Source organism: Gopherus evgoodei, chromosome 9 (assembly GCF_007399415.2).
Source record: "Gopherus evgoodei ecotype Sinaloan lineage chromosome 9, rGopEvg1_v1.p, whole genome shotgun sequence".
NCBI lineage: Eukaryota > Metazoa > Chordata > Testudines > Testudinidae > Gopherus > Gopherus evgoodei.
In genome coordinates, this window is record NC_044330.1 from 7,495,991 (window position 1) to 7,520,670 (window position 24,680).

At 63.6% G+C, this 24,680-nt stretch overlaps 1 protein-coding gene across 1 annotated transcript in view; it reads right to left on the reverse strand.

Moving 5' to 3' along the window:
- Window positions 1-24,680, reverse strand: part of LOC115657957 (solute carrier family 12 member 9-like) — a 48,528-nt gene that overhangs the window by 18,627 nt on the left and 5,221 nt on the right. Inside the window, exons 2-9 of the mRNA XM_030576339.1 lie at window positions 21,544-21,678; window positions 20,734-20,871; window positions 19,756-20,055; window positions 18,601-18,708; window positions 18,403-18,514; window positions 13,737-13,894; window positions 8,193-8,275; window positions 1,332-1,456 (exon numbers count right to left, since the gene is read on the reverse strand). Of these exons, the coding sequence (XP_030432199.1) occupies window positions 1,332-1,456; window positions 8,193-8,275; window positions 13,737-13,894; window positions 18,403-18,514; window positions 18,601-18,708; window positions 19,756-20,055; window positions 20,734-20,871; window positions 21,544-21,678 (1,159 nt within the window). The remainder of the gene's footprint in view (window positions 1-1,331; window positions 1,457-8,192; window positions 8,276-13,736; window positions 13,895-18,402; window positions 18,515-18,600; window positions 18,709-19,755; window positions 20,056-20,733; window positions 20,872-21,543; window positions 21,679-24,680) is intronic.

The following is a 24,680-nucleotide window of genomic DNA, read 5'->3' on the forward strand; positions in this document are numbered from 1 at the left end:
TGGACGAACGCACCAGCCAATGGGATGGGGGGAAGGGGAATGGCAGTAGGGAGAGGTAGCACAGGCTAGTGGTTAAGACATTTCCTGAGGCATACCAGAGCTGGTTTCTGCCCTGCAATAGGAGCTCCCCTGCCCTGGGCCCCCTTCGGGTCTCCTAGACTCTTAACGACGACGGGATCCTCATCTCAGCCTCTCGCCCCTTCCTCAGCAGAAGGTGAGCACTGAGCCATCTAGTGGCTGGACCAAAGGGAATGGGGGCAGAACCCAGGACTCCGTCTGGGTCTTCACCACCTTCCTCCTCCTGTGCAGGCCCCTTTGCTGGGGGGCAGGGCAGCGGCCAGCTGGGCACGCGCAGGCCGACTGTTCCAGGAAGGAGGCTGGGCTCTGCCTCACTTTAATTACCGCTAATGGAAGGCGTGCTCCAGCCCCGCCTGGCGCGCTGCCCTGTGAGCGCAGCAGGACACGAGCCATAAATTTCCCACCAATCGTCCGGCGCGCTGGGGACTGGGGTTTCCATTGGGGGGTTGTTTTTTTCCTGGCTAAAAATGGTATTTGCTCAAGGGCAAAAGCTTTTTAACCAGGCTCATAAATGTTTATTACCCAGCGCTGTGCTCGGCTTGATGGGATTAGAGGGGGGCAGGGATTGATCACCCGCCCCCATCCCGACACCACGAGATCACGCTGGGGTGGGGGGAGCTCACATTGATCAGTTCGTGCCCAGTTTGGGGGGGAGGGGAAGGTTCATCAGTGAGAAGCAGGGCGTAGGGGGGAATCTTCTCTGACACCTCAGTGCCAGCTGAGATCTCCGCTTTGGGGAGCGCTGACCGGGCCAAGAGGGCATCTCTGCCCCCCGCAGTCCCAGGGAGGTGGGGCAGTGGAGAGACTGCATGACCTGCATAACCCCTGCATCCGACTCACTTGTTGGCCGAGCTCCTGGCCCCTGACTGCCAAGCACAGGGCACCTGAGAGGCTGGAGTTGGGGGGTAGTGGCTGGCAATGCGGGGCTAGGGGTACCTAAGCCCAGTTCATCCTATCTCTCCATGAAAACATCCTGGGGAAGGGTGGGGGCGAGATGTGGGGCTGGCAGATTCCAGCCTGGTGCTTGCTCAGGGTGGGGGACAGGCCTGCCCTCCCTTGCAGTTTTGGGGGCATGGGGACCCAATTACCAGCCCAGCCTGGCCCCCCGCTGCCCAGTGGCACTGCGTGTCAGGGGTTGCCAGGCAGGGCACTGCACGGTGGTGCGAGTGCGTCACAGTGGCTGGTGCCACTGGCTCCCGGACACCCCACTAGCAGACAGTCTCTTTGACCCAGCCTCCCCCCCGTCCGGATACCTGAAGTTGGGGGCCGACGCCCACTCGAGGGCCAGGCAGGCTAGGTCGACAGTGGCGTAGACCAGCAGGAAGAAGATGGTCACAATGGCGGCGATGGTGTTCAGCTTCCCGGAGAACAGCACCAGCTGGGGGAGACAATAGCATGAGTCACCCCCTTGGCTGGCCAGGCGAACAAAGCCCCACACACCTTACAGGGCTGGGGGCTATTCTGGCTAGTGCATCCCGCGGCAGGGCAGGAGGCAGCTCTGTGCTGAGCCAGACGCTGGGCCCCCGTGGCCCTCTGAGGGGAGCTGGGATGCCAGCTCCTCTGCCATGGGCTCCCTTGGTGGCACCGCCCAGGGTGCGCCCCCCTTCGTCCTCCACCCACCTGAGCTGCACGGCGTTCACCCTGCTCCCGACTCCAGGTATGTCCCCCTGCCACACCCCCCACGCTCACCTCTCACAGGGGGACCCAAGAGAGAAATCCAGCCCCACTACCCCAGGGCGTGTGCCTCTCCCGCCCTGGGGGTCACCGCACAGCTACCCCCTTGAGAGAAGGAGTAGCATAGGGCAGGAGCCACCCCGCCAAGCCAGAGACAGCCACAGGGCAGCCAAGCAGCAGACACAGGGAGCCAGCGCCCAGCCCAGCAGGCTGCCCCCAGCACCCTTGCCAGGGGAAGTGGGTCCAGAGAGCCACTGAACAGCTGAGATCTTCCTGCTGGGAACCCGCCAGGCACAGCGTCCCCTCCCACACCAGGATTGGGGGCAGTGCCAGGGCATCACCCAGCCTGAGCTGGTATGAGACAGGGCAGGCGCAGTGTGGTCGGGCTCAGGGGAATAAGGGCCCCTTGCAGCCTGATGTATTGAACAGCTAAACCCACCCAGCCATTATTGCTACATCCATTCTTGGGGCAGGCAGCCTGGGCCCCACAAGTCATGGCTACAGCCTCTCCCATGGGGGCCAGGCCAGCCAGGGGGCTGGGAGCCGAGACTGCTGGCTCCAGAGCAGCCCGGCTATGGCTGAAGGCCCATCCCCACATGGGCTGCACTGCGCTGGGGGGTCCCAGTGGGCTGGGCCCAGCAGCGGAGCCCATACATGGGGAATCCATGGGGCCGCCACAGCCAGCCCAGTGGGTCAGCTGGGAAATGGCTTCTCAGAGGCTGCCTGGCCACATGCATCTGGCTGGGATCTCGACTGAATCCTGGGGAAAGGGCTGATCGGAGGCCGGAGTGCAGGGGGGCTCACTGGATCTGGCTCCTGCCCTGAGAACAATGGATGGGCCTGTCCCCAAAGCCCTGGGCATAGGAGGGAAGCAAGCAGCCTAGGTAAAGGGGGGACATGCAGGGAAGCATCCGGGCCCCGCCCGGCCCTGGAGTAAAGGGGGGGACATGCAGGGGAGCATGCGGGCCCCGCCCAGCCCTGGGGTAAAGAGGAGCACGTGCAAAGGAGCGTCCGGAGCCCCCCCAGCCCTCGAGTAAAGGGGGGACATGCAGGGAAGCATCCGGGCCCCGCCCGGCCCTGGGGTAAAGGGGGGGACATGCAGGGGAGCATGCGGGCCCCGCCCACCCCTGGGGTAAAGAGCACGTGCAAAGGAGCGTCCGGAGCCCCCCCAGCCCTCGAGTAAAGGGGGGACATGCAGGGAAGCATCCGGGCCCCACCCGGCCCTGGGGTAAAGGGGGGGACGTGCAGGGGAGCGTCCGGGCCCCGCCCAGCCCTGGGATAAAGGGGGGGACATGCAGAGGAGCGTCTGGACCCCGCCCAGCCCTGGAGTAAGGGGGGGAACATGCAGGTGAGCGTCCGGGCGCCGCCCAGCCCTGGCGTAAATCGGGGGACATGCAGGGGAGCGTCCAGGGCTCGCCCAGCCCTGGTGTAAAGTGGGGGACATGCAGGGAAGCATCCGGGCCCCGCCCGGCCCTGGGGTAAAGGGGGGGGACGTTCAGGGGAGCGTCTGGACCCCGCCCGGCCCTGGGGTAAAGGGGGGGGACATGCAGGGGAGCGTCCGGGCCCCGCCCGGCCCTGGGGTAAAGGGGGGGACGTGCAGGGGAGCGTCCGGGCCCCGCCTGGCCCTGGGGTAAAGGGGGGGGACGTGCAGGGGAGCGTCCGGGCCCCGCCCGGCCCTGGGGTAAAGGGGGGGACGTGCAGGGGAGCGTCCGGGCCCCGCCTGGCCCTGGAGTAAAGGGGGGGGATGTGCAGGGGAGCGTCCGGGCCCCGCCCGGCCCTGGGGTAAAGGGGGGGGTGTGTCAGCTGGATGCAGGGAGCTAGATCTAAGCACCGAAGTGATGCGAGTGGCAGCCCTGTGATCCCAGGCCTGCTGGAGCCCACGCCCCTGGGGAGGGCCTGCTGTGTTCTTGGGGAGCCGCTCCCCAGCTGCTTTCCTACCCCCTACCCCCCAGCGCGGCCAGGAGCCGCTCTGCACCGGGAAGCCGGCAGTTCAGCCTGACCCGCAGCCATTGCTCCACGTGGGGCGCTTTAGATTATTCAACCCATTTAAGCAATTGGGAATTTCAGCTCGTTGGGAGCTTAATAGCGCCGAGCCGGGTAATCGTGCCTGGCTGCTCTAATGGAGCCCGCTCCCCCCGCCCTCGCTCACCCAGCCGTTTGCCTTTGATTTATAATTCAGTTAGCTGCTCATCAAGGGAAAGGATGGAAGCTGAGGGGTAGCAAACTCCAAGCCAGCAGGGCAGGGGGGACAGGCGTGGGGGGCGGCAGGGGGTGCAGGGAGAGGCTGCTATCAGGAGCCCACAACTAGCTGCTGTTGGGGAGGCTGGAAGGGGCAGATGGGGGGAATGGGAGCTGCAGTGGGCCAGGGGGCTGGGAGCAGGCCTGGAGATGGCCATCTGGGGCAGGCTGCCAAGTGCCATTAGCTGCTAGGACATGGGGTGAGTCCCTACGACTGGTATGGTGCCCCAGCCGGTCCTGCCACTCCAGCCCTGAGCCCCCTGTGCAGCTCTGCCGGTGCCCCTCACTCCCAACCTGCAGCCCCCTGCTATCCCAGCCTGGGCTCCCCACCCACCCCACAGCTCAGCCCATCACTGGAGCCTGTCGGGGCCTCTCCCACCCTGGGCCCTGGAGCTGGTGGGGATGGGTCTGCCTGGAGCCTGTCCAGTCCTAGCTCCCATGACTCCGGTGGCAGGGGGTTGGCAGGGGGTTGGCAGGGGGTCTGCCACCTGGAGCTCATGTGAGTCACCAGAGGGGCTGGAGAGACCCCCATTGCCTCTGGGCCCGAGCACCCCAGGGCAACCCAGCTGGGGCAGATGCCAGACAGGCCCCTCTCCATGGCAGCACCAGCCCCTTGTGGCAATTCTCAGCTCCCCATTGACTGGCCTGCACCAGCGTGGGGAGTCTCTCCCCTTTCCCTGGGCCGGGCCTGGGTGCTCGGTGAGACGCAGCCATTAGCTAATGGCAGGGGAGGACGATTCCTCCCGTGCACGACAGGGTTTGTGATTCAATTGATTCTGGAGGAAGAAAAATGTCTCTGAGGAGCAGCTGCCAATGAGCTGGTCAGGCGACAGGTCCCCCTCTCACGCCGGCTGGCACTGCGCTGCCATTCAGCACTGGGCCCAGCCCTGGCTTCTGCGGCAACTGCTAGGAGCTTTCAGGGCACACGGGGCAGGTCCATACCCTACCCGCTGGGGCCAGCAGCTGCTATGGTACCAGCAGTTCCAGGAGAAGCTGGGCTCCTGGGGGCTGGGTTTGGAGGCCAGGTGCCTGTGCTGCCAGGGGTCACAGCTGAGCACCTGCTGGCACGGCCCCCTCCTGGATTAGATTCTATGATTCTCCAGGTGTGAGCACAGCCAGCCGAGGCCAGGGAGTCCCCCACCTCCAGGCAGGGCCCCAGGAAGTGCAGGCTGGGAGCCAGAGCGAGCCCCAGGGGTCAGTGAGCAGCAGCCCCCATACAAACTCCTCCCCACAGGCCCATCCTCCCCCGTCGTGCCACTCTAGCCATTGTCTTCACCTCGGCCTCTCTGCAGCCTGGGTCTAATCTTGCCGCGTGGCCCCCAGGAGCATCTCTGAGACCTGCCCCTTCCTTCCCCCACAACAAGAACCCTGCCCTGCAGGCCCCAGCATCGTGGTTCGGGATATTGCCTTTCCAGCCTGGCTGATTCCTGTCCTGCCAGCTCACAGCTGGCCCCTCACTCTGACCCCCTCCCTTTGCCTTCTCCCGGCTCCCTCCTTCAGTGCATCAACCCATCTTCACTGTCCAGGGCCCTCCGGGTCCATCCCCACCCCAGCCATCATCCCTCAGCTGCCCTGTCATCGGCCCATGAGCCCAGCCTCCATCACCCACCTGGAGCATTTCCAAAAAAGCACTGGCTGCCCCTTGCCTGGGCACAGGGAGGGCCCCAGGCCAGCCACAAAACCACCTCCTTGTCCTCCACATCCCTCCTTACACCTCTCCTCCACCGTGATGCCATGACACAGGACAGGTGGCTGCTGCACCCAGGCCACTGGCCAGCATGCGGCCCACTGGTGTCTCCTGGTCTCCACCAGCTGCCCCTTGTCTTACACTGAGACTGTCAGCTCCCCGGGGCTGTGGCCGTCTCTGGGATCTGTGTTTGTACTGCACAGCGTGCTGGGACCTGGAGTCTCCATTGGCTGCAGCTTTAGCTGGATGCTGGCAGCAATCAGATGCAATTCATGCCAACCAGGTGCAGTCCCGGAGCTCCAGACAAGCTGCCCACTTGGCCAGCGGCTGGGGGGCCCTGAAGGTACAAAGGGCCAGAGCCTCAAAGGGATTTAGGCGCCTAACTCCCATTGGTTTCAGTAAGAGTTAGGCACCTAAATACCTTTGGGTTTGCAGCTCTCTGATTCCTTGCTGTCCATCGCCCTGGTTCTCCTGTACTGGCACAGAGCTGGCACGGGGCTCCCCCCCACACCCCATCACGTGCCTGCTTGCTGCATGTGGGCGCTGGGAGCCCAGGCCCCAGAGATGGATTGTTATCCCTGCCGCCTGCAATCAGGGCCGCGACGCCTCGTGCATGCGTGTGTCCATGTTCCCTGCCGGCTAATGGGGCAATTTTTTAGCATTACATATATTTGTCCAATTTGGTGGAGAGGAGACAAGCTTGTTCTTGAGACGCGAAGCCGGCGCTGCCTCCCTGCTCCTGCAGACTGGCTGATGGCAGGTTCTGGGCACAACGCGATGATCCAGGCGGCGGCACAGCGACGCCCCCCACCTGCACTGGAAGCCCTTTGCATACGGAATTGGAGCGATTGTTTCCTTCCCCTGGGAGGTCTCACAGCTCCACACACAACTGGAGAGCGAAGCCCTGGGATCTCTGCTGCTGCCCCAGGACCCCAACTCAACAGCACCCCCAGAGACACCCCCGTGTGTTGCCTAATGCCTGTGACATCCTGGAACTTGAGAACGGGGCCCACATAGTGCCTGCCCGGCTGCCAAAGAGGCCAGCCCTCTCCCCCCACCCGCCTCAGTTCCTGTTGACTCCAGTTGGGGGCATGGCCCTTTGGAAATGAGGCCCCAAGTGCCTCACAGGGAGCCAAGCCAAGGGACAGACACAGCCCAAGGGGCAGGAGTGGAAGCAGCCCAGCCAAGGAGCGTTGCCAGGTGCCAAAGCTGCACAGAGGGGCCACTGGCATGCAGCAGTGAAAGGGTTAAGAGTGGTTCCTGGACCCTGCCAGCAGCAGAATTAGAGGGGGCTCCGTGCTGGGGATACCGGCCAGACAGGAGGGAGCCCCAAGGCCCCGTTGGCCCACAGATCCGGGCGACTCCCCCTTCAGGACTGCCCAGGCCCCGGTGTCCCAGTCTCTTGCTGCACCAGCTCAGCAGGGAGGATTGTGCGCTCGCACTCAGCGCCAATCTCCCATTTCACAGGCGGGAAACTGAGGCACTGTCTTCAAGGTCCCACTGGGAGTCTGTGGTGAGATCCCAGGTCTCCTGAATCCCAGCCCAGAGCCTGATGTGACGAACTGGGGATGTTCTTAATGTTTTCTCTGAATACTGTGTTGGTGCCTCAGTTTCCCCTATGCAGTTCTTAAGTATCTAGGTGGTGGGGTAAGGGGGTATGATTGCTGCAGAGGAAGGGGCCCGTGCACCTAAATGCCTGGCACTCTGTCTCCTAGCAACTGATGGCCTGGGCCCCTCCTCTGCAAAGGTGTCAGCTGAAGGTGTTGGAGACAAAGAGGTCAGGTAACCTTCTGGCCCGGGGAAAGGAGCTGAGCAGAGAGGAGGGGCTGGAGGGGGTTGTTAGTCTGGAGCTGGCTGGGGACAAGGAGTGAAGTGCAGATGTGGGGGTCTGGCTCACTGCCCCCCAGAATGGACCCGGCCGAGGGGTCCGGTTCGCTGTACCTACAAGCTCTGTTTTAGACCCTGTTCCTGTCATCGAATAAACCTCTGTTTTACTGGCTGGCTGAGAGTCACGTCTGACTGCAAAGTGGGGGTGCAGGACCCTGTGGTTCCCCAGGACCACGCTGGGGTGGGCTCGCTGTGGGAGGGGCAGAGGACACTGAATGCTCCAAGGAGAGACCCAGGAGGTGAAGACGTGTGAGCTTCTTGCCCTGAACAAGTCTGCTCCACGGGAGAGGAGGCTCCCCAAAGTCCTGACTGGGTTAGTGGGGAGCAGTTCCAGAGCATCACCCCGTGACTCCGCGACACCTTAACAAGGCCGGCCGGCCTCTCGAAATACACGCCTTATGCCCCGTTCACGGCTGAGGTCCCATGGCCCTTCTGCAGGTCGGGGCCCGTGTCCTCAGCCACTCCCCACCCACCATGGACATGCGGCACTACGGCTGCTGCTCTCCACCCCAGTGGTGGCTGCATATCTGACTGCTGCTTGGGTCTAGCTCTGGGCTCCTCTGCAATGAGGTGCCAGGTGAAGCGCCCACGGTCAGTGCTCCCGCTGTGCCCTGTGCAGCCAACTCACCTGCACCACCACCCAGGAGAGGACCACGGCCACCCAAGGGTTCCCACTGTGGGAGGTTTTCTTTGCCGGCGCCAGAGCTCTGCCTGCAGGGGAAAAGGAACCAGACGCGCTCTGTGAGAGAGGATTTCGAATGGGAGCAAAGTCAGTGCCAGGAGCGGGGCAGGGCTCAGCGCCGGTTAGAGCAGGGCTGCAGAGGCCCCAGCCCGGACCCTAGGCCAGCAACCGCAGCCTGTCCAGCCCTCGCCTGTGTGCCCCTTGCCACAGGCACTGCCCCTTCCCTCCCTGGCCCGTCACACATCCAGCAGCAGAACCAGCGCATCCCAGTGTCCCTGGGGGGGAGGATCAGGGCCAATGCAAATCCAAGGTTCAGTCCATGCCAGCCGTGAGGTCTGAAATACACGCATGGAGCTCAGCCTGGCATGGCCCTCCCGCAGCCAGTGGATCGGGGCCTTGCCGAAAGCCAGCAATACGGGGAACGCGGCACCGAGGCCCAGGAACTGCCCCTGCCCCACAGCCCTACTCTGGCCCCGTTTCACAAGCCAGCCTGGGAGCACCAGCCAGGGCAGGTCCCCGCAGGCCGGCCCCAGGTGCTGCTCGCACCAGGGGGCTGCGACAGCACTGGCCTCGGTGGCCCTTCCGCTCATCAACGGCCCTCCACCAAGACCCAGCCTGTTGGAGAGAGCCCAGTCCCTAGGAGGAGAAGGGGGACCAGCCGCAGTGTGACGGAGAGTGTGGGGGTCAGGAAGTGGGGAGTCCTGTGCCAGCAGGCAGGGTGCAGTGCCACAGGAGTGGCACCTCCAACAGGCATTAACTCAGAGCCAGCACCATGGCCCCCCTAACACCACCAGGGCTTTGGGGTCAGCACTGACTGAGAGGGGACAGAGCCCCCTACTGAGCCCCCTTCCCCGCTCCCTGCAGCACAGCACCCCCTACTGAGCCCCTCTCTGCTCCCTGCAGCGCAGCGCCCCCCAGGGCACTGGGGTCAGCACTGACTGAGAGGAGAGAGCGCCCCCTACTGAGCCCCTCTGCTCCCTGCAGCGCAGCGCCCCCTAGAGCATTGGAGTCAGCACTGACTGAGAGGAGAGAGCGCCCCCTACTGAGACCCTCTCCGCTCCCTGCAGCACAGTGCCCCCTAGAGCATTGGAGTCAGCACTGACTGAGAGGAGACAGCACCCCCTACTGAGACCCTCTCCGCTCCCTGCAGCGCAGTGCCCCCTAGAGCACTGGGGTCAGCACTGACTGAGAGGAGACAGCGCCCCCTACTGAGACCCTCTCCGCTCCCTGCAGCACAGTGCCCCCTAGAGCATTGGGGTCAGCACTGACTGAGAGGAGACAGCGCCCCCTACTGAGACCCCCTCTCCGCTCCCTGCAGCGCAGTGCCCCCTAGAGCATTGGGGTCAGCACTGACTGAGAGGAGACAGCGCCCCCTACTGAGACCCCCTCTCCGCTCCCTGCAGCACAGTGCCCCCTAGAGCATTGGGGTCAGCACTGACTGAGGGGACAGTGCCCCCTACTGAGACCCCCTCTCCGCTCCCTGCAGCACAGTGCCCCCTAGAGCATTGGGGTCAGCACTGACTGAGAGGAGAGAGCGCCCCCTACTGAGACCCCCTCTCCGCTCCCTGCAGCACAGTGCCCCCTAGAGCACTGGGGTCAGCACTGACTGAGAGGAGAGAGCGTTCCCTACTGACCCCCTCTCCGCTCCCTGCAGCACAGTGCCCCCTAGAGCATTGGGGTCAGCACTGACTGAGGGGACAGTGCCCCCTACTGAGACCCCCTCTCCGCTCCCTGTGGCACAGCGCCCCCTAGAGCATTGGGGTCAGCAATGACTGAGAGGAGAGAGCGCCCCCTACTGAGACCCTCTCCGCTCCCTGCAGCACGGTGCCCCCCAGGGCATTGGGGTCAGCACTGACTAAGAGGGGAGGGCGCCCCCTATTGAGCCCTGCCGCTTCCTGCAACACAGCGCCCCCTGGCATTATGCTGGAGCTTTGGGGTCAGCATTGACAGAGGGGACAGTGCCCCCTATTGACCCCTCCTCCCTGCAGCACAGCGCCCCCTGGGGTGTTGGAGTCAGCACTGACTGAGAGGGGACAGCGCTCCCTACTGAGCCCCCCTCCCTGCAGCACAGCGCCTCCTGGGCAGCACAGACTCAGAGGGTAATACTGGATCAGCAACGTGCCTGCGGGCCCTGGGAAGGGGCCCTGCCGGCGTAGCTGGGGAGCTCTGAGGCGCTCCAAGCCAACAGTGGTGCAGCTGCAGGCCACACGCGCTCCAGGCCCCAGCCCTGGGAAGCGGGAGCATGGCCTGCGCTCACAGCACGTCCAGCGGGTGATCAGTTACTGGGTGGCTGCTGCACGTTACCGAGGGGAGAGCCGCCCAGAGAGCAGAGAGCCACCCAGCTGGGGGGGGGGGAGCGGAGCAGAGACACGCCTTAGAAAATGCTGTGTCTCCACCACCTGCCTAGAGACCTGAGTGTTGCAGGCACCGTGCCAGGAGGAGAATGACCCAAAACACGTGCCCTTCGCTTTGGCCCGGGGTGCAAACTGTCATGCTGCCCCCTCCCCCTACACTAGCCCCAGAGAGACCCCAGCCCAGCCCCCAGCCAGTGCCAAGCCGCTATGCAAATGGTTAAGAGGCTGCATGCATTAGCAAGCAGAGTGCAATATTTCACGCCGCCAATGGCAGCGAGAACGTAAACTACCCACCAGAGAGGCTTTCAGAGCTGCCTGGTTTAGTCCATTCCAGGGGGGTTAGTGATTGTTACAAACGTCCTTGGGAATCCTGGCTCCATCCCCAGTCCCCAGCCCAGCAAAATCCACCACAGGGCACCTAACAGACCGGCTCTCTTTGGTTACCGTCACGGCACCTGGCAGACCCAGCTCCCCATGAGCCAGCCCCTCCACCCCACTTTGGGCTGCAAAGCTCGGGTCAGTGCCAACCGTGCCAGGCCTTTCCCAGACACACCCACTGCTGGGCACGGGCTCAGCGAACAGAGCCAGCTCCTGCCAGAGACACAGATGTGCCCACCGTCACAGATTCACGGGGAACCAAAAAGGGGCAGGAACCGGGGCTGTGCTCTGCCCCCAGGCTGTGCTGAGCCCCGGGCGCCTGCCCACAGCCTGCCGCGCCAAGGAGAACGCAGCCTGGGGAGAAGGATGCTGCTCTGCGGGACGCGGCTTTCCATGGCAGGGAAGGGGCATCACTTCAGAATCAAGGGCTCGACAGGAGCCAATCGGATCGAAGGAACCACATCAGCAACCTGCTCACCTAGCTCCTCTCCTGGGATGGGACTCCATGGACACACAAGCCTGGGCATCCCCTCAAGCACAGCTATGGTCTCGCCCAGGGGCAGGGCTTGGCATGGCTCTCCAGGGCACCTCAGGAGTGCTCTGCAGCGCAGGGCCTCAGCAACAACATGGGGTAACCACGTGCCCTGCATCTGGGCATCTCCAGGGTGGGGCAGAGGTGTTCCTAGACTGCACATGGGGAAACCGAGGCACCAAAGGCACCCCAGAGTCCTGTCTCCCACCCCCAGCTCCAACCACTGAGCCCTCACCCATCTTGCCTCAGCTGGCAGCCCCTGGCGTTGGAAGGCTGGGAAGGGGGAGAGCAGGGAGAGCCAAGGGATATTTATTCAGTTGGCTGGAGAAGCCCAAGTAGGCCGAGGAGCTAATGCAATCCAAGTGTCCACGCTCTTTCCTGGCAGGTGCCCAGCCTGGCAGGGCCTGGCGCTGCTGCAGCCTGGATTCCGAGTCACTGCTGCCCCCGACAGGTCGGTACTTCATGTCTTCAGAGAGCTGCATGGCATGGCCATGCAGGCTCAGGGCTCCTTGGGACCGGCCAAGCAGCCAGCCAAGCACAAGCAATGTGCTGGCTGAGCAAAGTTGGGAGCCCCCCCAGAACCCCACTCCAGTGCTGCAGGCAGACCTGCCGGGGAAGGCTGCCAAGGAGCCAGGGGACTTGGAAGGACGTGAGGAGCCTGTGCCCAGAGCCAGAGGGACCGTCGGAGAGCACGAGGGGGGGAAACCAGGAAGAGCAGCTGCAAGGGTCTGCAGGACTGAAGGGCCAGGGACTGGGATTCCCCCCACCGCTAGGGAGAGCCTGTTTCGGGGGTGGGGAAGAGCTCTTTTGCGATGGGAGGTAGCGTGGTCAGGGAGCCGAGGGCTTTGGGTGGTGCTGTGTCCCTGATGTGAGAAGAACCGCTCCCCCAGCGAGGACTGGCAGGAAGGCAGCCCCTCATCCCGTGGTGTCCTAGGACCGCGCTCTCCCTCCGGTGCCAAAGGCCGAGAGGCAGCAGGTGCGGGCACAGCGCCCCATCCCCTGGCGCTGAACAAAGGAGAGGAGGAGCTGGCGGGGGGGGGAGGGGGCGGGAAAGAGAAGAGAGCTGCTGGAGGAGGTTTTGTTTTCAGTCTTGGGCTGGGGGATGCAACGCAGGGAACCCCAGGCTGGGGTCTAAGCTCCCTAAACCCCCCAGAAGGACTTGATTGAGGGGTTCTGGTTGTACCTACACGCTCTGCTTGGGACTGTTCCTGTCGTCTAATAAACCTTCTGTTTTACTGGCTGGCTGAGGAAGAGGGGTGCAGGGCCCTGACTTCCCCACACTCCCTGACACCTGCCCCAGTGCTTATGCCCTGCCCACTGCCCTGAGTGACAGGGCACTGTATGGACCGGGGTGAAGCCAGCCGAGACAGAGGGGGCCATGCAGCCCAGTACCACCCTCCCCTGCTCACACAGGACTGGGAGTTAGAATGTAAGCCACCTCCGGGGGGGGGGGGTATGTTTTTCCACTGCCCTCTGCTGGATGGAATCAGAACTGCTCACCCACATGTCAGAGGCCCCGTACAGTTCCCAGCTTGTGGAGACTCTCCCGAAGAGGCTCCAAGTTCTCTCCCTGGCCACACCTTAGTGATGCTGTACCTGGCCCAGGCCCACAGGATGGCTGCACAGTGGATGGGGAGGGGGGTGCAGAGCTGTTCCCCCAAGGAAAGCCCAGGCAGGGTAGTAGGGAGCGCCTTGTGCCCCAGGGGCGGCTCAGTGCCCCTTGTATGGGCTTCAGTCTCTGCTCCTGGGGACAGGTCAACAGCATAACACCTCCCCCTGCACTGGTGGCTCTCCCCGCTGCCTGCGTGGGGCAGGGCTGACCTGGCACACCCCTTCCTTCTCCCATCGGCTGTCCTGGCAGTGGGCCGGCTGGGGGGTTCTCCCTGCTCCCAGAGAGGTACAGCTCTGGGGCATTGACGCTGCAGTGCCCAGGGCTGCCCCACCCCACGGAGACTGCAGCCAAGTCAGCCCCATACAGCACTGGCCTGGACGCTGCCTCAGAGAATGGGATGGCTTCAGTGCTCCTCCTGTTAACCTGGGGAATGGTGCTATCCCCAGGGGCCAGCCCCCTGCCGCTCTGCAGGGTTGTGGGGGGGTCCCCACCGATCTAGGGGCCCTGAGACGGGGATCCCCAGGGACCATCCCCTCATTGCTCTGTGGGGTTGTGGGGGGATCTCCACCCATTTAGGGGGCTGGGTATCCCCACTGGGGGTGGGGGGCACTCACCGAAGATGTCATCCTTGGCCAGGGCGTAGAGGATGCGGGAGGCCCCAATCAGGTTGCTCATGGAGGCCGAGAGGGTGGACAAGTAGATGCCAATGATGACAAAGGGGGGCCAGACATTGATGTCCCGCAGGAAGCCGTAGTCCTTCTGGAGCAGGATCCTGCCAACGGGGCAAGGGGGGTGAGCCGGGGCACCTGTCTGCATCAGCTCTCTGTGCCCCCTTCCCTGTAGGGCACCGCCCAGCCGCCTGCTCTCTGCACCCCCTCACCCACAGGGCATGGCCCAGAGGCTGGCTTTCTGCACCCCCTTCCCAGCAAGGCACCACCCAGCTGCCTGACGCCTGCTCTCTGCACTCCCTTTCCCTGCATGGCACTGCCCAGCCACCTGGTGCCCACTCTCTGCCACATGGGGCCACACTTCTTGGACCAGAGCCATGAGCACTGCTGAATGGGAAATCTGCCCCTTCTCCCCCAAGGTGCCAGTCGCAGCCACCCCCCCGAGAGGGGAACTGGAAAGCTCCAGGCATAGCACAGACACACCTTGCTTCTCCATCACCTATACCGAGGGGTTTGTTTTTGCAGGGTCTCTCACAAACACTGTGTTTATTGTTTATTATGTGCTCCGCATGCCCCATCATGAGCACTGTGCAGGCAGATGCAGTACCGTGGGGGGTCCCCAAGAGGCTGAGGAGATGGGCACGAGCAGGGGCTCCCCAAAAGGCCAGGTATGGCCTGGGAGGGGTGTCTCTCTGACAGGCCAAGGGGACGGAACAGGAGTGCAGGGGGTCCCTGACGTGCTGAGGCGCTGGGGGCCAGAGCAGGGGGGTTCCCTGACAGGCCGAGAGCGTGTGTGTGTGGGAGATGGGGGTGTCCGTGACAGGTCAAGAGGACAGGCACACAGTGCGGGGGGTCTCTGACATACTGAGGCAGTGGGGGCCAGAGCAGGGGGGGGGTTCCCTGACGGGTCAAGGGCGTGTGTGTGTAGAGGGAGTGTCCGTGACAGGACAAGTGGACAGGCACAGAATGCAAGGGGTCCCTGAGGCAGTGGGGGCCAGAGCAGGGGGGTTCCCTGATGGCCGAGGGGGTGGCCATGGGGGTTCCGTGACCGAGTCCCTGAACATTGCAGCCCCTGCAGAGCACAATTCCTTAAGCAGGGCCCCCAGGCGGCTTGTGGTAATTGCTCTCCTAGCCCATCACCACGCCAGGGCCCAGCTGGAGCCAATTGCTGCCATCGCTCTCCCAGGAGGCGGTGTGTGGGGCCAGGGCCGATCGATAGCAAAGCAGTTACAGTCAGGCTGGGAGACGGCTCGCACTGGGCCCTGGCTTAATCAAACCATCCAGCCCCGAGGCAGCTGATTTCCAGGAGGATCTAAAGCAGACCCCACCCCCACCGCCTGCCCTCACAGCGGGGCCAGCTCCGCTGGGGCAAGTCAGTGGCCAAGTCCTGTCCTGGAGCCACGATGGGGGTGCACAAAGGACACCGGCATCGGGGCTGTGGTCACGGACAGGGGTGCCTGGGGTCAGGCTGGCACCGGGTGGTGCTTCCAGCCTGTGGTTTGTTTTGTAAATGCAGCAGGGCAAGGCTGGTACGGGAACCTGGGCCACACGCAGCAGCCTCCCCAGTGTGACATCACGCCCATCTGCCATGGCAGCCTGGCCTTCCCCGCAGGCAAAGCACAGCCACCAGTGGGCTGATCAGTGGCTCCAACACAGCCCTGCCCATGGGGCAGCTGCTGTGCCCAGCTCCGGGCTTCCCAGGACACTGTCCGAATGTTCTGCCAGGGCCAGGCTCCACTCCTGGGTGGAGACACGGGCAAGGGAACCGGGAGATTTTACCTTCTGCACATCAAGGTGTGCCTCCAAGTGACGCAGCTGGGCGGGGTGACCCAGGGCTGGGCTAGCAGGGGGCTGCGGGTCGGGACTGAGGGGCACTGCAGAGCTGTGTGGGGACCCCAGGGCTGGACCAAGCAAGACACTGCTTGGGCCACGTCTGGCTGCAGGGGACACGCTGTGATTTGCATCACACCAGTAGCTGGAGTTTCTAATACTCCCAGGGAAAGTGCAGGGGAAGTGGACGTCTAGGTAACTCACCTGTCACTTGCTGAATCAGAAAACCAGCACGGGAGAGACCCGGTGCCGTCAGGCCTCTGTGTCGGCTCCTGGACTTGTGGATTTTAGGGCTACTCTCTCGGAGGCCCTGGGAACCCGTTCCTGATGTGGGAACACGGGCAGGCCAGGCCAGGCCAGCTTGCATGTGAAGGGAATTTCCTTTCTGAGGCAGCATCTAGGCTGGGACATCAGCTCTGGGGCCTGGCAATGCCCGGTTATGGCCCGTTTGTCCTCTGCCTGCTGCCCCCAGCCCCCAGGGTATCACTACAGCTGGGCCACGTGGGCAGATTCCCGCTGCTGGCGCGAAAGGTGGGTTCTCAGAGCCGCTCGGCAGCCAAGCTGCCTGGCCACAAGCGTTTCATTGTGGGTTCGAAGCCACGCGAGCCATCGATCAGCTGGAAGCCACCTCCCCGGGGTTTCCGAGGCAGCGGCCTATAAAGCTCCTGGCCCCGCAGCAGCCAACTGGCTGAAACTCAGTGAGGAACTAAGCGGGGAAGGAGCTGTTTGCTGACGCTTTACAAGGATACAAATGGCCCAGCATTTAATTGGATTTTAACAAGAGCCTGAGAGCAGGTGGGAGATAAATTAGCCCAGATCTGAAACCTCAGTGTATCTGGCAATTAATACCTAATTATCTGGAAATTGATCCCCTTGCTCAGAGTGGCAGGAGAGCGGATGGCCCAATGTGGGGGACCAGGACAAGCTCTCCGCACCCCAGCTTGCAACACACCCGCTCGGGAACCCCGGTCCAGCCCCGCTGCTCTGGCTGGCTGCCCCCCGGCTGCATTTCAAGGGCTGGCTCCACATGTGAGACAGCAGGAGGGTCACCCAGTCCCTCACCCACCGGGCTGGACAGCCCCAGTTCCATTGTACAGGGTGTCTGCACCAGTCCTTGGCACTCAAAGTCCTGCCATCTCCACAGGGACAGAAGCCCCCCTGGGACCTCTCCCTCGAGGCTGGGTTTGTCCCGAGTCTTCACGCACTGCCCGATATGCTTCTCCCCAGAGCAGGCTTCTGCCCCTAGCCTGAGAAGTAGCACTGCTGGTGTGAATGGAGGGGACGGGGTGCCTGCCAGCAGGGGGCGTGCAGGAGGTGCCCCTACCAGGCAGGCCCCAAACATGCACGATATGGGAGGAGCTGTAGAAAGAATGGTAGATGGGGCCACCCTAAATGAGAAGAAGATTGTTTTTGTGTAGGTCCTACCTAAATTGCAGCTCTTGTAGGCTTGGTCTCGAGGCTGATAGGGCCAAGCATGACCCAGGGCTTGGCTCCCAGCTACCCAACTCCGGGGGCAGGAATGCTCTCCAACAGGGGGCAGCCCCCTTCCTGGGGGCCACAGGACTTACAGCAGGGCTGAGTCAGGCCTATTATCCCCAGTGACTGGAGGGGAAACCGAGGCAGAACCTTGTCTGGGGCAGCAGAGAGGGGCAGGTGCCAGAGGTAAATCACAGCCCCTAGGTTTCCAGTTCCCCATCACGTGCTTGCTCCTGACTAAGTCTCCTTGACCCGGCTTTGAGCAGCTGGAGCTATCCACCCGGGGGTGGGAGGCTGGGGAGGGGAGTGGGGAGCCCCCTGGAGGGCAGGATGGGATCGGAGACCCCCCCTCCCCTGATGCCGTCCAGTAGGCAGGAGGCCACTGCTCTAGATCACGCTGGCAGAGCTGTCCCTGGCACTGCCCAAGCTCTGCTGTGCCACCTTCTGGCCTTTGGGGGCTGGGCAGGGCTGTGCACACTGCCTGCTCCCAAGGCACTGGGTGCCCCGACAGCGCTCAGCCAGTGACAACCGCCTGGGGGTTGGAGGCAGGGGTGAGGGCCGTGCCCTGGACCCCTCTCACTACTCAGTGTGTGTGGGGGAGGGGGGGAGCGAAGCCCATTACCCATTCCTGAGTGACAGCACCGCACCAGCCTGTCCCCCTGTCGCTCTGAGTAATGGCTGTGCATTAAGATATTAGCCGCTGACAACTATAACTCTCCCGCTTCCTGCCAGCTGCCTGCCACTGGCCCGATTTATGGTACCACTTTCCAGAGTGGAAAATTAACAGCTGAGCCCGGGGCATGCTCCGGGCGGCCCCCGCGCCGGCACAGCAAGGCAGACACTGCCCGGCAACCCCGCAGGGCCCCAGCTCCAGGACGGGGAGCGGAGCTGGACCAAGCAGGCACTACCGGGCATGGTGGCATCGCTGGCACAGCAGCATGGCATGAGCTTGTGGTGAGGCCCTGGGCCTCAGCCCCCTTGTGAGCTGCCAGCCCGCAGCTGGGAGGGGCAGGCCCCCGATGGCCTGGGGTGACACCAATCCCAGAGCCCCCCAGCCCGCCCACACCTGGGTGTCTGCCAGCCCCAAATCCACGCAGCACTTCTGCAGGTGGATTGCTCAGCAAACCTCTGGCCCAAGCCAGCCTGCTGCCCATCCTCCCCAGCACAGCAGCCTTCCCTGTGCTCCGGCTTCACTCCGCCCTGAGGGATGGGCTGCCTCCCCCCGAGGGAGCTGGGCATTCAGCCCCGTCGATGGAGGGTCTGTGGCTACGCTCTGGCGGGGGTGGCTCGGGCTGGGAGCGCGTACCTGTCGCAGGTGCAGCACAGCGTGAAGGCCAGCAGGTTGTAGATGAGGTAGGTGAAGAGCACAGCGGCGATGGTGCCTCTGGGGATGGAGTAGCTTGGGCGTTTCAGATCCCCTGCAGGGGAAAGCGAGGGGAGGCCGTCAGCCCTGCCCCATCTCCCCCGCCCCCTGTCCTGCCCTCCGTCTCTGCCCCCTCCTCACCTGACATGTTGGAGCCGGCCATGATGCCGGTGCAGCCGTTGAACATGACGGCGAAGACGGTGCTGAAGGTCATCACGCGCCCCGTGGTGTAGTCCACGCCGTAGGCGGCTGCCGGGGCACAGGGGAGATGTGAGGAAGGCCCAGCAGCCCCAGCACCGAGCCCCGAACGCAGCCCGGAGCGCGGGCACTGGCTCCGCCGCCCTACCCACCTAGCTCAAGTGCTGCATCAGGCCGGGCTGAGTGTGTCGGGCAAGGGCAGGGCCGAGGTCAGCCCCACGGACCGGTCTCCGCCGAGCGAAACTGGCATGGGTGCCTGCTGGCCATGGGGCAGCACCACTCGGGGCACAGCCCTGGAGGCAGCCGCCACTCTGCCAGGGAGCTTCCCAGTGAAGCCACACTGGCAGGGCATGAGGCTCCGGGGACAGCCAAGGCACACCCCTTGCCATTTGCCTCTAGTGGCACTAGGCTGGGGCAGGTTGTGGGCACGGCCATCCTGGCAGTAAAGCTGGAAGATGGCTCATGGCCTGGGCCTTTGCTGGGAGAACTGTAACCCCCAAGGAGAGTCCCAGCGAAGTGCCAGGCTCTGCTGGGCAGAGGGGGATGGTGGGCAGGCAGGCCAGGTGAGGGGTTGCCAGGCAGGGTCAGGGATGTGGCGGGCAGGCCAGGTGAGGCGTTGCTAGGCGCAGGGTGGTCGGGCCGGGCAGGCCAGGTGAGGCATTGCCAGGCAGGGTGGGGAATGTGGCAGGCAGGCCGGGAAAGGCGTTGCCAGGCAGGGTTGGACAGGCTGGGTGAGGCGTTGCCAGGCAGGGTTGGACAGGCTGGGTGAGGCGTTGCCAGGTGCAGGGTGGTCAGGGCAGATAGGCCAGGTGAGGTGTTGCCAGGCAGAGTCGGGAATGTGGCGGGCAGGCCGGGTAAGGTGTTGCCAGGCAGGGTTGGACAGGCTGGGTGAGGGGTTGCCAGGTGCAGGGTGGTCGGGCCGGGCAGGCCAGGTAAGGTGTTGCCAGGCAGGGTCGGGAATGTGGCGGACAGGCCAGGTGAGGCGTTGCCAGGCAGGGTTGGACAGGCTGGGTGAGGCGTTGCCAGGTGCAGGGTGGCCGGGTCGGGCAGGCCGGGTGAGGGGATACCAGGCTGAGAGCAGAGTCAAACGGTGCCCACCTGCCAGGTTGCCCTGCAGGGTGTCAAGCCGGAAGCCGGTGAAGGAGCCATTGATGGCAAGGGAGCCGTTGCCCTCAGGCAGCAGCAGCGGCACCACAGTGGGGCCCACGGCGAAGAAGCTGACGAAGACGGTGACCAGCACCAGCATGACGATGAGGAAGATGAGAAAGGTGGCCTTGGCGTAGATGGAGGCTCCCACCAGGCAGACCAGCAGGCAGACCAGCAGCAGGGCCGTGCCATACAGCAGCTCGTACCAGTAGCTGCGGGGCAGGACCTGGAAGCTGCTGCCCATGGTGTGATCTGCCGGGAGACAGGGCGGATTAGGGGGCCATGGCATGAGGGCAGCTCCCCACACACCCCATGCCTTGGGACGGAAGCGCAGGCCTCTGCTGGGGCTGCCAGTGGGGGGGCCCATCAGTGCCAGCTTTCTGCTGTGCCCACCTGGGCACCAGACTGAGCCCCCCACACTCCCTACACAGAGCCCTCAGGGCCAGGCCCTGCCATGCTGGGTAGGGCAGGACCATTCCTGGAAAGGGGGAAACTGAGGCGCAGAGCAAGGCAGGGCCTCACCCAAAATCAGGGAGGGAGCCAGTGACAGAGCTGGACAGGGACCCAGGCATCCAAGGCCCCTGCTCTCACTGTACGGGCAAGGTCCCCTCCTTCCAGGAGCAGAGCGGTTCGCGGGCAGTTTCCTGGGGTAACAGCAGCCAAGCCAGCGGCCCTGGCCCCTCCCTGGCTTGCTCTCTGGCTATTTGGGGAACTGCAGCCCCATAACAAGATCCATGAACTCCAGGGGATGCCCCTACCTCAGCTCTGGCAGGGTAGCGCTGCCTCCAGCCCGCCCACCCTGGGCACTGGCACAACCTGCAGGCTGGAGCCAGGGTCAGACGGGCCCGTCCTGGGGAAGGCGGTGGTGGAGGGAGTGACCAGGCAGACAAGCTGGGCTGTTGGGGGTGAGGGGCGGGGGACCCCACTTACCCAGCGGGACCCCGAAGATGTCGATGATGGCCTCCACCAGCCCCAGGATGTACAGGGCACTGCCGCAGACGTTGGCCAGGAAGAACATGATCCCGATGCTGCCTCCGAACTCGGGGCCGAGCGCACGGCTGATCATGTCTGCGCCGGGGTCAAGGAACACCAAGGGCTCGGGGGGACCCCAGCTTCAGCAGCTCCTGCCCGCCCCCTGGCCTGCGGGAGCCCAGGGAGACGCTCTGCAGGGCCAGGCCCTGGCGCCAGCCCATTGTGCCCTGATTCCATGGGCACAGGATGTGTGTGGGAGGCAGGGGGTGTCCCTGTGCCCAGCACAGCGGCTGCTCTGGGGTGTAGCATATCCTTAGTGACCTGGATCAGTTCCCAGCTGGCTGTGGTGAGCAGGGTGGGAGCCCAGGGCCCTCAGCTTCCCTTTAACGCTTCCCTTCCAGTTAACGCTGGTGAGGATTTCCCCTTCCCCGCGGGACCACGGGGCCGGCCGCCTGAGGCCACAGCCCAGCTGGGAAGGGAGCACGTGCTGGGAATATGGGTGAGTGCAGCAAAGCAAAGCCTCTGGTTGGCAAACGGGCACAGCCTGACTCTTCTCCAGGGCACACGGCTGCCGGCCAGGGGCACAGGCTCTGGGGATTTTGGTCTGTCTGTGGACCCCCGGAGCTCGCCCCCGCCCCCAAGTGCAGGCCAGGGGACCAGCTCTCCCAGGCCGGGCTGCTGCCCCACAGACCCAGACCAAGGGGAACTGGGCCGGATGGGCTGTCGAGAGAAGAGCAGCGCCAGGGCAGGGGTGCCAGGGTAGGATACAGTAGGCTCCGCCAGCGTCCAGCGCCCCGTTGGTGGAAATGGCACACACCGACAGCACCGTCATGCCGATGATGACATAGGCCACCACGAACATGCCCAGCGCCTCGTACAAGCCGGCCTGGCCCACCACAAACCCTGCCGACAGAGTGGGGGAGTAAAGGGAAGGGGGAGCGTGGCATGCAGCCCCCGCCTCCTGCCGGCCAACTGTTCCCTGTGGAGCCAGGCCAGCCCTGAGTGACAGGGCCCAGAGTGCCCCCGTCCCCCAAGGACAAGGGTGGGGGACATGGCACAGGAGCCCTGGCCAGGCCAGGGGGAAGGGGTATCCCCCTACCTCAAGAACCTGCCCCTTGGGCCTGCTCACCCTGCACTGCTAGAGACCAGTGGGGGATCTGCTAGAGGCCTGGGGTGCTGGGAGCCCGAGCGCCTGTCCCCGCTGTGCCGCTCCAGCTGCTTCGCTTCAGGGAAAAGAGCAATGAGCAGAGCCCCCGCGCTGTGGCACGAGGGGCTTAACGCTAAGCACCGGGGGATTAAAACAACACTCAGCCCCACGCGCAGGGAGAGCCTTGAGACAGCACGGGGGGGGTCGGGGGGGAAACAGCACCCGTGAAGGGCGCGGGGGGGCAGGAAACCAGCAAATCACCAGGGCAAGTCCCTGTACATCCACCCCAGCCTGGTGTCCCTAGGGACAGGGGGAGCCGGAGCAGGGAGGAATCCAGCCTCTAGCCGTTCCTGTGGGAACAATGCCTAGGGTGATGGGGGGAGGCCAGCATACCAAGCTGCCCACCGGCCTCCCCCTGCCCCCATGGCCATTCGATGGCTGCTAAGTGCCTGGCCCCTAGTGGGTGTGAGGGAGGGGCAGCTCCCATGGGGCTGCTGGGAGGGAGCAGTCACTGCCCCCCCCCCGCCTGATCCCCTCCTGTCATTCTGCCACCCTCCCCCCTATCCCAGACACAGCTCTTGGAGGTTTCGCTTTCCTGCGCTGGGGAAGGACGACACCAGCCCAGCTCCCTGCAGCCCCACAGCTGCTTCTGCTGGTACCAGCTACCTCTGGGCACTGCAGGCAGTGGCCGGGAGGGAATCACTGCAGGGAAAGAGCCAGCTGCTCCAGTGGAACAGCAAAGTGAGACTCCCCGGACTCGGGTCACTGTCTCCATGGGTCCCACGTGTGGGCAGAGAGCCCAGGTTCACAGGATCAGGAAAACCAGACACCATGTGCCCCTGGGCTGCATTCGCAGGCAGCGCCAGACGGAGCAAAGGAAGGAGAGAACCACCACCACGCGAGGAACCCGGCGCACTCAGGCTCGTCCTGGGGGATGCAGGAAGTGCCTATTCCACAGAGAACTAGGATGGGCACAAAGCGGGTGAGCGATGCCACGGCCTCTCCTGCCCACCCAGCAGCCTGTCAGCTTTAGCTACGCACCAATAAGCATAACGAGCAGTGGACAAAGCCCCTGAATGAGAGGGGGCAAACGGGACAGGCACCAGTGACCCACCGGGAGGAGATGGGACCGGCGTCCCCAGCACAAATCCACCCCAGGGGCAGGCCAGAGTGGAGAGACAGCTCTAACTTCCAGGCACTGTGGCATCAGCCTTTGGCTCCCTCCATGCCAGCCCTTTGGGGGGATCTTGGCTGCAGCTCCACTGAGCATGGCTAGTGCGCTGCGCCAGGTGAGAGAGGGCTTTGCACGCAGCAGCTCTAACCAGCAGGTTTCAAATGCCTGTGGCTGCCTGCGCCCAGCCTCTCCCAGGAAATAGGGAAGTGTTATTTTCTCCTTCTCATAACACAAGAATCAGGGGTCACCCAAAGAAATTAACAGGCAGCAGGTTTCAAACAACCAAAAGGAAGTATTTCTTCACACAATGCACAGTCAACCTGTGGAACTCACTGCCAGGGGATGCCGTGAAGGCCAAAACTGTAGCAGCGTTCAAAAGAGAACTAGATAAATTCATGGAGGACGGGTCCATCAATGGCCATTAGCCAGGGAGGTAACCTCATGCTCCAGGTGTCCCTAGCCACTAACTGCCAGAAGCTGGGAGGGGGTGACAGGGGATGGGTCAGTCAATGATCGCCCTGTTCTGTTCGTTCCTTCTGGGGCACCTGGCACCAGCCTCTGTCGGAGGGCAGGACACAGAGCTAGATGGACCATTGGGCTGACCCAGTGGGGCCATTCTGATGTTCTACAGCTATGTGACTCCCACGGCGCGGGCGTCCCCAAAGGCCGGTGCAGAGGGGCTGGGGGTGGAACTAGACCCAGCAGCACTGACTGTAAACACCCACTGGAAAGGCTGGCCCTCAGCAGGGAAGTTTCCGGGATCACGGGAACGCCGCCAAGCGCCCGAGAGCCCCGCTGCCTGCGCAGGCCAAGAGATGGAAGGCGTCAGGCCAAGTGAGCCTTTGCTGACAGCCCCGTCCCCACAGCCCAGGGCAACTCAGCCTGCCAAGGGATCCAGGCGAATCACCCCCACCCCCAGGAAAGGGCCCGGAGACTCCAGCCAGGAAGAGAGGCCATGGCCATGCTGGGCACTTGGGCCAAGGAATGGAAGAGGAATGGGGTGGTGGGGAGGGCTTGCCTGGGCTGTGTCATTTCTGCACAAAGAGTCAGCAAGAACTCAGACATCAGGGAGAAGAGAGACCAATTCAGACGGGTCTTCTCCACGGGGCCTGGGATAACTCCCTTCCTCCCTCCTCAAAAAAAAACCTGGACCAGGATCGCTCCCCCCGGCCCTACCCAAATTGGGCCAGGATCGCTCCCCCGACCCAACTGACCCCAGCCAGGATGCTCCTCCCAGGAGTAATGCCCCAGTTTCAGATCTGACACCTGGGAGAGGAATGTGGGCTGTGACAGAGGCCTGGCCTAGCAAGGGCAGCCCAGCAACCCACTGGCCTGGTTCTTTGGGCAGGGCTGGGGGTGTAGTTACTGTTTGCACAACACAGGCTGAAAAGTACCATGTCCAGAGCACCTGTTGCAATGATCAGTGTGAAAGGGAGAGCATCACTGCCCTCTGCTGGATGGACTCAGAACTGCACACCAAAGTGGCATCATAGGCCCCATGCCGCTCTCAGAGACTCTCCCTTTGCTCCAAAGGCAGAGGATAGAGCTTCTGGAGCAGGGGGAGCCAAGTTCTATCCCTGACGC